This window comes from Neolamprologus multifasciatus, chromosome 23, assembly GCF_963576455.1.
Source record: "Neolamprologus multifasciatus chromosome 23, fNeoMul1.2, whole genome shotgun sequence".
Classification (NCBI taxonomy): Eukaryota; Metazoa; Chordata; class Actinopteri; order Cichliformes; family Cichlidae; genus Neolamprologus; species Neolamprologus multifasciatus.
Window position 1 is genome coordinate 27,580,192 of NC_140460.1, and position 15,202 is coordinate 27,595,393.

The 15,202-nt window shown below is 40.7% G+C and overlaps 1 protein-coding gene across 2 annotated transcripts in view; it reads right to left on the reverse strand.

The window, feature by feature from the left end:
* The window catches only part of filip1l (filamin A interacting protein 1-like), a 101,692-nt gene that overhangs the window by 56,755 nt on the left and 29,735 nt on the right, over positions 1-15,202 (reverse strand). For both annotated transcript variants that reach the window (XM_085150769.1, XM_085150768.1), the window contains exons 2-4: positions 5,277-5,604; positions 3,721-3,894; positions 3,440-3,618 (exon numbers count right to left, since the gene is read on the reverse strand). In XM_085150769.1, the coding sequence (XP_085006895.1) occupies positions 3,440-3,618; positions 3,721-3,894; positions 5,277-5,594 (671 nt within the window). In that variant the 5' untranslated portion in view covers positions 5,595-5,604. The remainder of the gene's footprint in view (positions 1-3,439; positions 3,619-3,720; positions 3,895-5,276; positions 5,605-15,202) is intronic.

The following is a 15,202-nucleotide window of genomic DNA, read 5'->3' on the forward strand; positions in this document are numbered from 1 at the left end:
TGTCCAGCTGTGTTTCCCTTGTGAGATTAATTGCCGAGATAGTGTGTGTGTGCGTGCGTGTTTATTTGCCTGTGTGTGTGTTGCAGGTGAGTTTCCAGGTTAGTGCACACACTGTGCTTGTGTATGATATGTGATATTGCTGAGGAAGCAGTAAAAAGAGTGCGGCCCAGTAACTGCTCTCTATGTGACATTTACAGAAGAAATCAGACATGTTTCCACCTCAGACCTCCAGCTGCCTCTGTCTTGGCTTGCAGTGCTGAACATGACTGCTAAATAATTCATCGTAGCTTCATCTCACATTACAATATTTTTCTCCACTGGAAGTGTTAGGACTTCTGCAATATTCAAAAGTATACATTCAGGGATGTTGGACTAAATGCTAACATTGTCATGACCAAGACCGCATGACGATGATAGCAATTACCATTTCAGACTTAATAATTGTCATTTCATGTCATTTAGACTCTGTTTTATTTTATTTATTTTCTTTTTTTTGTTTTGTCTGAGCACATACGTGTGTATTTACATATATATTTGTATTTGTAAATGCAAGTATGTGTACTTGTGTATATATTGTTTTTTTCTGTATATGTCTGAAATAAAGACACAATAACAATTAGCTTAAAGTACCAAATACCATATGGACAAAAGTATTGGGCCACACATTTTAATTTTAAATTCAGATGTTTTCAAGTCCATTGCCACTGGGTTATAAAATCCGCACTTAGCCATGCAGTCTGCCTTTACAAACATTAATGAAAGAATGCATGGTTGTAAAGAGCTTCCAGAGTTTGGTAATAGGATGCCACAGTTTATTTCCGAGTTTATTTCTAAACATTATTCCTTCCTAGATATTTCGCAATCAGTTGTAAGTGGTATTATTGCAAAGTAGAAGTTTTAAGGAACCACAGCAATGCTCTGCTGACTCAACAGCTGCAGCACTTTAAACCTCCTCTGGTATTAACATAAGCATCAAAAATGTGCACCAGGTGTTTTGTGGCATGAATTTCAGTGGCCGAGCAGCTTCTCTCAGTCCGAGATGACAAGCTTCCAGCGTCTTACTGCAGTCTTTTAGTCTAATAAAATTTCCCATATTCGCACTCAACCTCGGTCAGGAATTATTTTTGCACTCAAAGTAACCTTAGGCTACACCTTTTAGGCCTTGAGCTTGGCATTGTGGCGATGTGATCTACTGCAGCGGTCCCCAACCCCCGGGCCTCGGACCAGTACCGGTCCATGAGTCGTTTGGTACTGGGCCGCGAGAGTTGAGGCTCAGGTGTGAAATGTATGGTTTTGAGGGTTTTATCGATTTTCAGCGTTATTTTGTTATCCTTTTTATCGTTAACTCGGTTTTCCTTTCCTTTTCACATGTGTTATGAATAAATTTTCTTTTTTTCGGTACCGGTACTAGTTTTATTTTGTTGTATTTATCCGCGACACCTTAAAGGCCGGTCTATGAAAATATTGTCGGGCATAAACCGGTCGGTGGTGCAAAAAAGGTTGGAGACCGCTGATCTACTGTAAAGGGATTTTTCAGCTTTATTGAAGCCATTAGAAGAGCTACACCAAAAATGTAAACTTTGTGGTGGTTATAGCATTCATTGTTAGATTTTATAAATCCCTGTACTACACTGGGTCCAACTAGGTAATGTTAGAATATGTTACTCTGAAAGCAAATTAAATTGGTGGACTGATGCATCAACACTGCACTGAGGAAAACTGATTGTGGTTTGTGCTAAGCTGTAGTGCACAGGACACTGTATTAAGAAAGGTGTGTATAAACCTTCAGATTTGAGCAGTTGTAATATACTGCTGCTGATCTTGGAGAGTTTAAAGAATTACATCATAGCACATCATGAAATGGCAGCACCAACAGTCAGTGTCCCTCATGCTGAGCTGCTGCCTCAAAGCTTCACTGGCAACAAAATGCAGACTTAGCCCTTATGACAGTTTTCCAGGGATGTGGTCCCCCCCATTTCATAAATATCCACAGTACTACCATAAAGCAGAACTGTAAATGTAAAGCTTATTTGTCTTGTTAAGCGCACATGTAAATTATCTGTCCTGCCTTCCATTCCTGGTCACTGGATTAACTCCAGAAACAACTCTTGGTTTGTTCCAAGTTGTTCAATAAAAAGTGATAGTAAAAGTAAAAGACCTGGGCTAGGTCATGGGAACAAAACTATTGGATGTTTTGTTTTTTATAGGGGATTTTCCTCATGTTCCTAAAGAACACTGATTTATTGCTAACACTATTAATGAATACATTAATTATTATTATTACATTTATTTGGTGACACTGAGTGGCTTGAGTTGGAAGGAGGCTGGCTGTCCGTCGATATCTCATACTATCAGTTCAAGGGAAAAGATTTGATCACTCCTCGTGTACTTCCCCTCTGCTGGCTAAAATGATTTAACCTCCTAAGACCCAAACTCTTTCATGGCATTCATTTTTAATTTCTCTTTGCTATTTGGGCTGATTGGAACCTGACGAATGTAAAAACAAAGAATTACCTGAGGTTTTTTTTTTTTCTTTTACCTGATTTTTGTTTCTGAGAAAAATGAGACCCACATATGAGGACGTTTGTTTTAAATTTCAATAGAACAGTGGCAGTATAATGTCCTCGTAAGTGGATATCAGGGCCTTGTAGAGCAAAATTTTGTATTTTGGTCTAGACAACCCAAAATATGATGTCCACATATGTGGATGCCAGGTCATAGGAGGTTAAGAGGACCTCTCACTCCAAAGAAAACGTCAACACTGACTCAGAAAGACACTCATATCACCGCGACAGTGAAGCAATTGGAGATGGCAGCTATTGTTTAAGAAAGAAATCAGCATTAGCTGTAATTCTAGCTTCAGCTTGATACAATGCACATGTTTGGAGTCGCTGCCTGTTGGAGGTCAATGAAACATGACGTGCAGGTTAGAATGGCTGTCCTGCAACAGTTTGATTTACATCACTTCACATATAAACATCTACTTCAAGAAGAACTCCAGAGCTTGACTACTTTTGTCCATGTAAATGAAGTTCCAGGAAGCCTTCTGGGTTTCTAAAATCTGATAAGCGTTCTAAAGTGATGCCACTTGAGATGAGGTCAGTTGTGCTGAAGACTTTAAGTTTCCTCATGGACCCCGTTTTAAACACAACAAAAGAATAGCGCAATAAAGATCTGCTGTAATGCAGTTGAAGGGCATCCAGAATCTTTTAAATCAGACATTATAAATTATAGAGTGACACTGACACCCTTTCCCTTAACCCAGAGTGAGATTTCCTGTATTTGCTATCAGATTATAGGTCACCAGATTTCTCCAAGGAAACCAGCATAAACACAGTCAGACACTTCCATACTGAAGCAAATTGTGATTGCCATTTTTGGGGGGACTGCCAGTTTTCTGACTGACTGCCCAACTTCTCCTAGTAGTTTGTGCACTGACCTCTCTCGCTCCTGCTCCAGCAGGTTGGTGAACTCGTCACTCTTCTTTATGAACTCCCCGTGGTTCCTCTTCTCATCTTCCAGCTTGTACAAGGTCTGCTTGTGTGATTGTTCCACCATTAGCAGCTGCTCTAGCATCCGCCGGTGCGTCTCCCTCTGCTTCTCCACTAGCTTATCCAGCTGTGATGGGAGCGAATAAAAAACATCTGTCATGTCTGGACTGTACTGCATTGCTTGGACAGTGGATTAGTTGATTAGAGATTTTGAGTGACTGTTTGTTACCTCTGCCATGGGTTTTTCATAGATGTCTTCCTGGAAGATGTCACACTTGCCCTGGATGGCGTCTCTCTGCAGAGCTTGCAGGACCTTCTGTGGTGTGACAAAACCATATTTGGCTTCCAGCAGGGCCAAGTCAATCTTCTCTGCCTTCAGCACTGTGATCACCTCATCTCTGGCCTGCAGTGAGGGAAGAAAAAGAATGTGGCTGGTCTGAACTGCAAGATTAATATGCAGTGGAATAAACTGTTTTCCTGCTAATGTGCAGCAGCAAGACAGCAAGAGTCTACGTTCTGCAGTTACCACGGATTGTATGGAAACATTGTGGAGCACTGTTGAAGTAAATTGACAAATATATTAGGAATTTTTATTTTTGTGCATACATCCACCTTCTGCCATTTATTTGTGTCTACATCACAGGGACAGTAGTCTAAAAAGAAAAGCCCAGACCTCCCTATCCCTGCCCACCTCCTCTAAATTGCCAGATAAATCACAGAAATATTGAGCATTTTTCACTCATTAACATGAGTGAAAAATGCCACAAACTGATTAAATCTAACAAGAAATGAAACGGACCAAGGCTAAACACCACCATTTACAGGATTACTGTTTCCTGTATAGATTCACATGCCAGAAACCCACACAAGGGTTTTCTCTGCGGTGAAACACACTGAGTAAGTTTCAGAAGCTATGCAAGCTATAGAAGGCCAGTGAGGGACCCCGAGTGAAAGCTGAGTGAATGTCGAGCCCAACAGCCAGACTCTTAACTTCAACAGGTAACAAGCAGGTGAGCAGTCAGGCTGCAGCCTCCCTTTCTACCTGTTCACATCTCTAAAGCCGAATCACTGTGGAGATGTGCTGGTTTTCATCTTTGCTTTGTGCAGCCAGCTTTGTATTCTACTAAGAGAAAGGTCTTAGAGACACGTGTGTGTCTGCATTAGGGATTTGTGTTGGTGTGTGGGGTTGTAGCCTCAGATTTATATTGTTAAATGGTGATTATGAGACAGCGTGTTTCAGTTGTTTTACAAAGTACCATTAGAGTAATGTAACCAGTAGTAGAAAGAATTACTTTTTACTAGGAGTAATTAAGTTAGGTACTGTATTACTTTCAAGAAAAGTGTTCAGTGTTATATTTGTAAAAAATACTTTTTTGAGTAATAACTCCAACACTGATCACAACAAAGAGGAGAAATACCTCAACAGACTGGAAAACATTTGACCCACAGCATGCAATTCATTTTCATGAGTGTCATTTCTTTACTGCTACTTAGCAATGGTGGTGGCTCTCAAAATAGAGCCAATGAGAATCGGAATCAATATAAATTCTTCAGTTTCCATTCCTACTGGAAACTGAAACATTCCTACTGGCAGGCAATTCTCGGCTGTAGTGTAGGAAACAGGAAGTAGCCTCAGCTGTCAGCTGTCTGTTAACACAGACCAACTTGAGAGCGCACTAAGCCAGGGGATGGTGCTATGTCTGCAGGCCTACCTGCTGCTTTAATGGTTATATGTTGTCTGGGCTAAATCCACATTCCCCTAGTCATCTCTACTGTTTGGGTTACCTGTAGCTCTCCTTCAAGCAAACTCAGAAGAAAGACAAGGTCATCACGGGAAAGGTCCCTGCCCTTCTCCCTTCGACCACCCTTGGCAGCGCCGCTGGCACTGCTGCTGCACCCACTTCCTCCTGCGCTGGTGCTCTTCTTGGGAGTCTTGTTGTTCCTTTGAATGGTGCCGGTGTCGTCTGGTGGCTCGCGGTGTCGACCGCGACGCTCTGCCCTTCCAGAGGGCTCATCTCGCTCTGCAGATCTCTTGCGAGTGTCTGCCTGCTGCGTCAGCTTGGCCTTGGTTACGTCCTCCAGACTGTTGCTGCGGGATCGCATGTTCGTCTACCTGTTCAGTGAAAAAGAGGAACACGATTGTTACTGTCTGTATGCAAATAAATGTACATTTATATATTTGTCTTTTCTGTCATTCGTCTTTGCATAAAGTCAAGAGAAACGGAAGAGAAACTGAACATATAAAGTGTCTGACAACTGATTTCATTCATGACCTTCAATTAAAGGACAATGTCACAACGTCATCTTTTACATTGATTTTCTGGGCAAATATTTTAGGCCAAGGGTGTCAAACATAAGGCTCAGGGGACAAAATTGGCAAAGACTCCAACTCCAAAAAACTCAGATGGGTAGTTTTGAAACAAGTGAAGGATTGCATAGTTTTGACCTTTAACTGTATTTGCATTAGTTTTCCAGCTTTTCCCCCATGGCCATTCATTCATATTACAACAGACAGTAATAGATAAGTAATTAAACAACAAAAACCTTTCTGTTTTTTTTACTACAATGATCCACATCATTATTATTATTATTATTATTTTATTTTTTTTATTTTTTTTAAAAGATAACATCTGTGATGCCTCAAAGGCCTTAAAGGCATTTACACTATTCTGTATTTCTTTTCAACTACAGTTTTCACCGCTTGTCAAATGAAGATTCTGAGAGTAAAAGGTCAACTCTACTCATTCATTGACAAAGGTTTAGCTAGGTGTTTAATCAGAGTTGCTACACTCTGCAACAGAACACTACAACATCTTCTGTGAATTACCACAGAAAGTTTAATAGCATGTCATGGCAACAAGCTACCAGAACTTCTTCTGTAATTTTACACATTTATTACGTATAATTTTTTGCATGTCATGGTGACAGCTTTCTTTAGTTTACTACAGTAGCTTTGTTGCAGGAAATCTGAGATGTACATTAGGACTTGCACTTCTTTCTCTAATACAAACACATCTCAGGGATTAAGGGTGTAGTTAAACTTCTTTATACCAAAAGAAAGGGGAGTCTCACTGGTCTGGCCCACTTAAGATCAAAGTGGGCTGTACAGTGAGTTTAACATCCCTGATTTAGGCCTTAGTGGGTAATGGTGCAATTTTAGAGCTCTCCTCAAATGCTTGACGGGTGCACTTGCAGGACTGGTTCTGCAAGCATATTTAAAGAGGGCAGAGGAACAATGAAAATAGTCCACCAGAAGTACTCATTCAATGACAGGAAAAGGATTTAAGAGGGGACCTTTCTCATCTTGTCTTTATCCTGAAGCATGTTTTTATTAACATGCTGGACTCCGCTGGCGGATCTCATCACACACCATCACACACATCAGATGTAACCTGTCATCGTCCAGAAGTAGGTCATAAACTAGACCTGCATCCAGTTCCATATATGCAATGCGTACAGCGGCATGTCGTCATTCCCTGCTGTGTTATTACTAGTCACTCAGCGGAATTGATTCATCATCACCACGTCGTACCACTGGCCACAAAGCCCGATTAGTCCACCAATTTTCTGACAGCACCAGAACCGTTTTTGGACCCTGGACCTTTAGTCCTGTCGCAGCGAATTACCCAGAACTGCTGACAGTCATTAGCAGCTGGTGAATTTTCCCAGAAAGTGCTTTATTTATTTATTTTTAACATAGAAAAAGCAGCCAAAATCAGTCAGACCCCTGAGTTCTGTAGTTTTAATGTGTACCTACTCTGTTAGTTTTACATATGATGATAGGTGGGCCCAGAGTGTGGTTAGAAAAAGGGTTAACATTAGGGTAGATGATGTTGTGTGCTATGAATAAAAAGCATCGTGGCTACCTACCAAGGTCTGTTTGGCATATACAGTGTGCCTTTGTGGCATCTGGTTTAGGAATGGGCTATTCAGGGGCTCATTGACTATGACAAATCAAACTATGATAAATAGATGAATGCAAGCTACAAGCTTGCGGGCAAAGAAACCCCTTTGAAAGCTCTTTTGCAAAGTAATTTATTACTTTTTCAGCATTATGCTCGGCTAAAGTAAATATATTCAAAAGACAAACCAGAACTGAAACATGCTGAGACTCATTTGTGTTTGATGTCAGAGAGAATAAGCTGCCCAAAGGCATTAGATCATAATTCATCCGGCTCTACTCACATCAAAATGAGTCCAACTAACTGAGCTCAAAAGTGGCAGTTCTGGCTAACAGACATATTTCACAACAGTATACTTGGTTACATTTATTTTGTCATTTGTAACTGAGCAACATAACATAATGCAATACTGTACTCCTGGTAAAAAGATATGAAAGGGACAGTGACAGAAATACTGGGATTAGAGTATGTTGGTTTTCTTTGAAGGGGAACCAACTAAAGCAGCTCGAAATGACAGCAAGGACAAGGAAAAGGGAGGTAAGATGCTATTAATAAACAGTTAATAACAGAACAAGTCATATATATATATATATATATATATATATATATATATATATATATATATATATATATATATATATATATATATATATATATATCATGTGTATATATATATATATATATATATATATATATATGTGTATATATATATATGTGTGTATATATATATATATATATATATATATATATATATATATATATATATATATATATATATATATATCATGTATATATATATATATATATATATATATATATATATATATATATCATGTATATATATATATCATGTATGTGCGAACATACATGATTCTTTTTATGTTTGACTGATTCGTGGGTCAGATTTACATGGCTTAACACACAAAAAGATTATCTGAAAATGGTCAGGTACAAGGACTGGACTGAAAATGAGTGAAAAAGCAGCCAATGTCCAAAGAAAAATGTTAAAATTGGAAGCAATGAAGATTAGGTCAAACCTTTTGTACAGTACTATATGTAATGAAATACTAAAAGTCCATGTTTCATCTACATTGTGCTGTACTTAAGGCACGAGTAAAGAATAACAACATATCTGAAGGAGACTATCATGGGCACCGCTGAATGCCAAAAGTCAAGGTGTCAAAGTAAAATCATTCCAGCGCCCGCTGTTCTATCATATCCTCTTAGTGTTTAGATTTCAGACACACAGTTTGCAGTAAAAATATGTTGTAGGTTTTTGCTTCTTTATACGGTTTAAAACTGTCTTTAAACTGCAGATTAAAACGAGTAGAGACAGCCAACATCTGAGCTTACCACAATCGTATCTTACATGTCAAACATCAAGGCAAAATGTTTGTGTAGGTGTGTGCCCCATTTTTTAAAGCTCCAGTCAGAACAGCTGAGTCACCGACCATATCCCACTGCAGGCTTAAGAAAATAGGGTTTTTAAGAGGATTCCCACATTTTTAAGTGGCTTCAAAATAAAGATAAAAAAGCTTTTTAATACAGTCAGGTACAAGGACTGGACTAAAAATGAGTAGCCTGGAGAACTGTTGCTCAAGACCACTTTAGAAGTTACAAGAAGATCTGACAGCTCAGAAGCAAAGTATGAAGAAATGAGGGGTGGATCAGAACTTTTAATTACAGTACAACACTGTGCAAGAGTAGTTTTAGGTGTTTCAGAGTCATTTACGTTAAATTTATTCTCAAGTTGCCTGACCAGGAAAGCCACTGCATTCACTTCACCTATAATAAATCCAGTTTCCTCTTCCATTTGTGTTGAATACAATTCTACTGGAAGCATTTTACATACAGTGAACATCTACTCAGAAAACAGAAGATCAACTTTAGGGCTGTGCATTCGTATTAAAAATTACAGATCACATTAGCTTTTAAAAAAAAAACCAACAACACACATACCATGAAAGTTACAAAAGTTACAAAATGTCATTCCAGCGTTGTACTCCTCCATCATCACACCAGGATGTCTGGCCCAACAGCCATATGTTTGAGTGTGGCTCACCTACACCTGCACAGCTTATTTGGTGATACCCCAGCTATACCTAGGCTTGTGATCTGTCCCCATGTGCACTCTGTTTGAACTGTATCTGCTTACTATTTAACACAAACTTCAAGTCATATTTTTAATCCTAATATGGCCCAATTGGAACACAGAAAAAAACAGTGTGTTTGACTCGACTCCTGCAGTTCGTGTCCAGCCTCTGTGTGAGGCCCTCTGACAGTTTATGAGTAAGAAAGATGGCTGGCTGATTGCATTGTGCACACTCTAGGCAAGGCGCCACATGATTCAGAGCTGAGGTAATTCCCTGCAGTCTAAGACAGACTCCACATCGGCTTACTCAGAGATCTGGGCTACAGGCGATAGACAGAGCTCTTCGAAATGTGTGAGCAAGTGTGTCTGTGAAGAATTAAGTAATGTGCTTGCAATATGTAAAGCAAACATGCAGTTAAGCCTGTATCATCAGAACAGTAAGCGTCCTAATGAAACGCAGCTATTAGTCACTACAGCACAACTGCAGCCTGTTCAAGTTCACAAATGCAAGATACATATTTGGGGCTGGAGAGCGCAGATTTGATCAGGGATTGCGCAACAAATCCAAGGGTCACAGACATGTAAAGCCCTGCTGGGATTCTTACATGTGCAAGTATCACGTATCTGCAAAATTTCCAAGATGGATCAGAAATACATCACATAGTTCATAAAAAAAAATGAAAATGTTCACTGAGGGAACAGGAAAATAGCTCAGGATCAGATCGGATCTGATGTTTCTCCAAATCACTCCCCTGCAGTCCTGGTGGGAGTCAAATAAATTAGTTTTGAGATCAGCATTGTATCTCGGGTGAGTGATGTCCCTGATTTTTCTGATCTGTATTATTGGTTACAGGAAGCCAAGATGAAAGCAAAGAAATCTTTGGAAACATTCAAATGGGTGTGCGAAAGCAAGCCGGCCAGCTGTGCTGATGTATTTTTAAACAGATGGGAAACTAATTTGTTTGACTGTAGTTACAAAGCACAAAACATCTTTCTTTTTTCTTTCTAAATGTAAGGGGGTAAAAAAACAAACAAAACGATTCGATGGAGCAGACTTCGGCTGATCGATACGATAACACTGGAGTTAATCGCCGTTAACTGTTAAAATCCCATAATCTGCTCTGCAGCATCAGCAGCACCATCCAAATCTAAATAAACACAGGATGTAAATAGACTTTGGAAGGCAGCAGTGCCAGGAGAAAGCAAAGCTTACAAACAAAGCAAGAAAAAACTAACAAAAAAAAAAAAAAAAAAGATGCTGTTTGAAAATTTCTTTCAGGCCTTCCATCACCCGAGGAGTTGGAAAAACAATAGCTCTTAAAAGCTGGTGTGAGGCCATATTTTCTCCATGACATTGTTGTTGTCAGCAGAGAAGGTGTGAAGACCAAGTTCCGGTAACTGACCACCATGTGTGGACAGAAACCTCGGATAACCCTGTCAGGACCATTTTAGTGATTGAGTTTCTATATGGGGGGCGTAGGAGGGTTAACCTGGGTTTGAATCCACCATCTGGCCGGGATCGTTCTCTGTGGAGTCTGCCTTTGTTACCCCTGTGATGGACTGGTGACCCGTCCAGGGTGTTCCCTGCTTCTTACCCTATGGTAGCTGGGATAATCTCCAGCACCCCTGTGACCCTTGATTGGATAAGTGGAAGAGAATGAATGGATGGGTGGGAGTTTCTGTTATCCTCTGTGTATGGCCAAAGTCTAACTGGGGAAAACTTTGACTGTGTTCGAAGCCGAAAACCAGTTCAGACCTGTCAATATTTCAGATGAAGTCATCGTATTATCCAACTGTCAACCTGCTGAAGCTATCGTGTTTCTACCTGTGATTCTCATATAATAACAACAGATCACCATTTCCATCTGCCAAAGTGCTTATTGACACAAACAGCATGAATGAATGGGTGTGCGACATGTGTGAAACTGCCCAGGGATGACTTAACCGCGCTTTGTCCTCTCACTAATCCCATCCAACCAGAGTAAGGCGTGCTTGTCAGCGCGATTTGAATAAACTCTGCTCATTTTTCATTTTGCAAGCAAAGATCAGTGCCAGGAGTTGATGTTATGATTAACAGGTGCTCAGATCTTATGCAACAGAGTTGGCCACTCAGTGTGCTCTTTGGCAATAAAGACTAACACACTAAAAGAGAATCACTCAAGCACAAACACAATTGGACACAGAGGGAAAATTAATATGTGTGTGTGCGTGTTTGTGTGTGTTTGGTTTAAACATCTCAACAGCTTCTCATTTTTAGGTGTGTATACACTTACATGTGGGTGTGTACCCACACACAGAGCCCATGCTGGCACAGCTTCCTGATATAATTCGGCTAAGTGGTGTTTTGAGCTAAACAGTGAGTAAGCTAAAACAACAACAATCTTAGTTTTCCAGCTTGTAGACATAGACTGTATATAAAAGATGGGTATGAACCACCATGCCACCACCTGTTGGTTGGTGAAGGTGCCGTCTTGGTATTTTGAAGTTAAATGTGACGATCGACGACTAACCGTGAAGCTGAGGGGAGCTGCAGGCTCACACAGTAGTGGATTTTCAATCACCACACAGCCCCGCCCTAAATCACGAGCTGCTTTATCATCTTTGGGAGCAGACTTCACTAAATGAACATGGCACAGAGTTAATGTAGAGGTGAAGTGGGTGCATCCAACTATATACCACTAAAGAAGTCTTTACTGAGGTCATTAGTAGGGATGGGTAGCGATATTGTTCTGACATAAACGGTAGTAACCAGACCAAGAAGCAGCTTTATTTCGGAGCTTTTTTTTTCCCTGAGATGTCATACACTTTGGATTCTAGCCAATCATTTTACCTTTCCAAGGATAGTAGGCGGGCTCAGGTTCTTTTAGAGCAGAGCTACAGATTAAAAATTCCCAAGGCGAAGCGGTCAAAAGTCTGGCTGTATTTCACAACAAAAGATGCAAACTCAGCAGCTGCAACAAGTGCTTTAAGGTGATACTGTGCAAAGGAGGTAACACCTCGAATCTGAGGAAATACCTGGCGACGCATAGCGTTTTTTTAAAAGCCGAGAAATGCGCCGTATTTACTGCATACCGGCAGGAAGTTGAGCGGCTGGTACTCTGGTGCAGTCAGCACAATCTGGAGCTGAACACTCTTAAAACTGTAGAGATGACAGTGGACTTCAGGAGACATCCCTCAACTCTGCCCCCCCTCACCATATCAGACAGCCCTGTGTCAACTGTGAAGATCTTCAAGTTCCTGGGTACCACCATCTCCCAGGACTTGAAGTGGGAGACCAACATCAACTCCATCCTCAAAAAGACCCAGCAGAGGATGTACTTCCTGAGACAACTGGGGAAGTACAGTCTTCCACTGGAGCTGCTGATCCAGTTCTACACTGCAGTCATTGAGTCTGTCCTGTGCTCCTCCATCACAGTCTGGTATGGTGCAGCCACTAAACAGGACAGGAGCAGACTGCAGCGGACTGTACGGGCAGCAGAAAGGATCATCGGCGCCATCCCTGCCCTCCATCCAGGATCTGTACCTCTCAAGAACCAGGAAACGGGCAGGGAAAATCATCACAGACCCCTCACACCCTGGACACAGACTTTTTGATCTGCTGCCCTCTGGCAGACGGTACAGAAGCCTGCAGACCAGGACCACCCGACATGGGAACAGTTTCTTTCCCCTCACCATCTCCCTTCTTAACAGTTGACCTGTCACACTGCTCCCACTGCCAGACTGCAACTGCACCTTATGTACATTCTGCAGTATTCATTCCACCTCATTTCATTTCTGTATTTTATGTATATAAGTTTAGATTAGTTATTTATAGTTGGTTTACACAGCTTTGTGTATGTATGTGTATGCATGTGTAATGTATATAAAGACGTGTGTGTGTGTGTGTGTGTGTGTGTGTGTGTGTGTGTGTGTGTGTGTGTGTGTGTGTGTGTGATTTACATCGCTGTGCTTGAGAGCCTCCATCTACCGGAACCAAATTCCTTGTATGTGTCTGCACATATACTTGGCCAATAAACACGATTCTGATTCTGATTCTGGTATTTGATAGCTTGCTGCGACACCTCACACCGTGCGCATCTACTGCAGGTGGGTTGCCTGTTATCGGACCCGGAGTTAGCAACATCCCCCAAGAACCCAAAGAGGAGAGTCCTGGCTCCTAGCCCTGCCAGTGTAGCAGAAATGATGATGGATGATGATGGTGTTCTTCTCTGGGTGAGTAGCTTAATGTTGTTCGTGTGTAATTTACGTTGAGTAGGCTAACCACGTTATTACATTAATGCATGTAAGGTGAACTAGCAAACACCATCGTTGTTGTCTGTCTTCTTGTCTTCAAAGTTTGTGTTTTCCATTGTTTAAGCACCGGTTCCAACTAAAGGAGGTATGTTGTATCAACAGAAAAGGCTAACTTGGTTATCATTTTGCAGAAAAAAAGAGACTGCTAAAAATAAAAACATAAGAGGTTTTTGGACAAAGTGTGTGTTCTCCATTCTTTAAGCACCGGTTCGAGCACTGTTTAAGCACCGGCACCGTTTCAAAAGTACCGGTTTGGCACCGTTATCGGATAAAACTTAAACGATACCCATCCCTAGTCATTAGTCCAGTGAGCAGTGGGGGTCACTTTCTCATCAACCTTTAAGCAGCCAGAATCATTTCCCCCTGCTAACTATCTGACAGAATGACATTTTAAAATACTTCTGCATTCATGTCACTTCTCATATTAGCATTTATCTACACAAGAGCATAGCTGATGGAAATTTTATTAATTTTGTGGGTATCTGGGCATCAATTAAATAAATAATTAGTGGACAAATCTAAATTCAGTCCTATAACCATTAATACCAATTAGCCTAACCCCATGTATGTTTTTGGACTGTGGAATTAGGCCAGAGTGCCTGTTTATGTCAGTGTCTGTGTGTGGAGGTGAGGAAGAGATGACCCAAACGCAGGACTCATGGTGCAGGGTGATGTTGTTTTTGTGACAGGTGAGACCTGAGTCTGGGAACCGCCCCTGGTTCAGTGTTTTACCCTGCATATATATATATATATATATACACAGGGGTAGGCAACCTTTCTGATGATGAGTGCCATCTGAAATTTCCTCAGAAGTCAGTGTGCCATATGATTGCATTAGCAATAAATAAAATTTAATAACGCTCTATATTAACAGTTACACACTATCTAGAAGAACTTCATAGAATTATATTTGTTCGCAGTTGTTGGCAGCTATCAGCGAATAGCTATCAGCTATTTTGAAACAAAAAAAGACACTTTTTATCCATAACAGCAAATGAACTGTACAACAGAAAATACAAATGCTATTTATGGTCTCCTCACAACAATGATAAGAAAAATAATCTGGGCCAATATGGCATGTTTGTTAATACAGAGACACACATGTTAATATAATCTCTGGTCTCCCACTCAGAGACACAGGTCTCCGAGTGTCCAGCGTTCAGACGGCTACCTGAGGACTCATATGAGAGAAAATCTGCTCACACAGACATGTAGAGCCAAATACTGTCAATAAGGCCTCTGCAATGTTCTGAAGACAGTTAAACTTGTCAGGTAGTGATGTCCAGCAGGTGAAAATGCAAGCTGCATGAACACGCACAGGTATGGATTCCAGCTGCTTCGATGTTGCATTAACTGGCATTAACTCAGCCAGTTAATGCGAGACAAATCTAGCTGCTCATTAAAGCTTTCTGGTTTGATCAGAA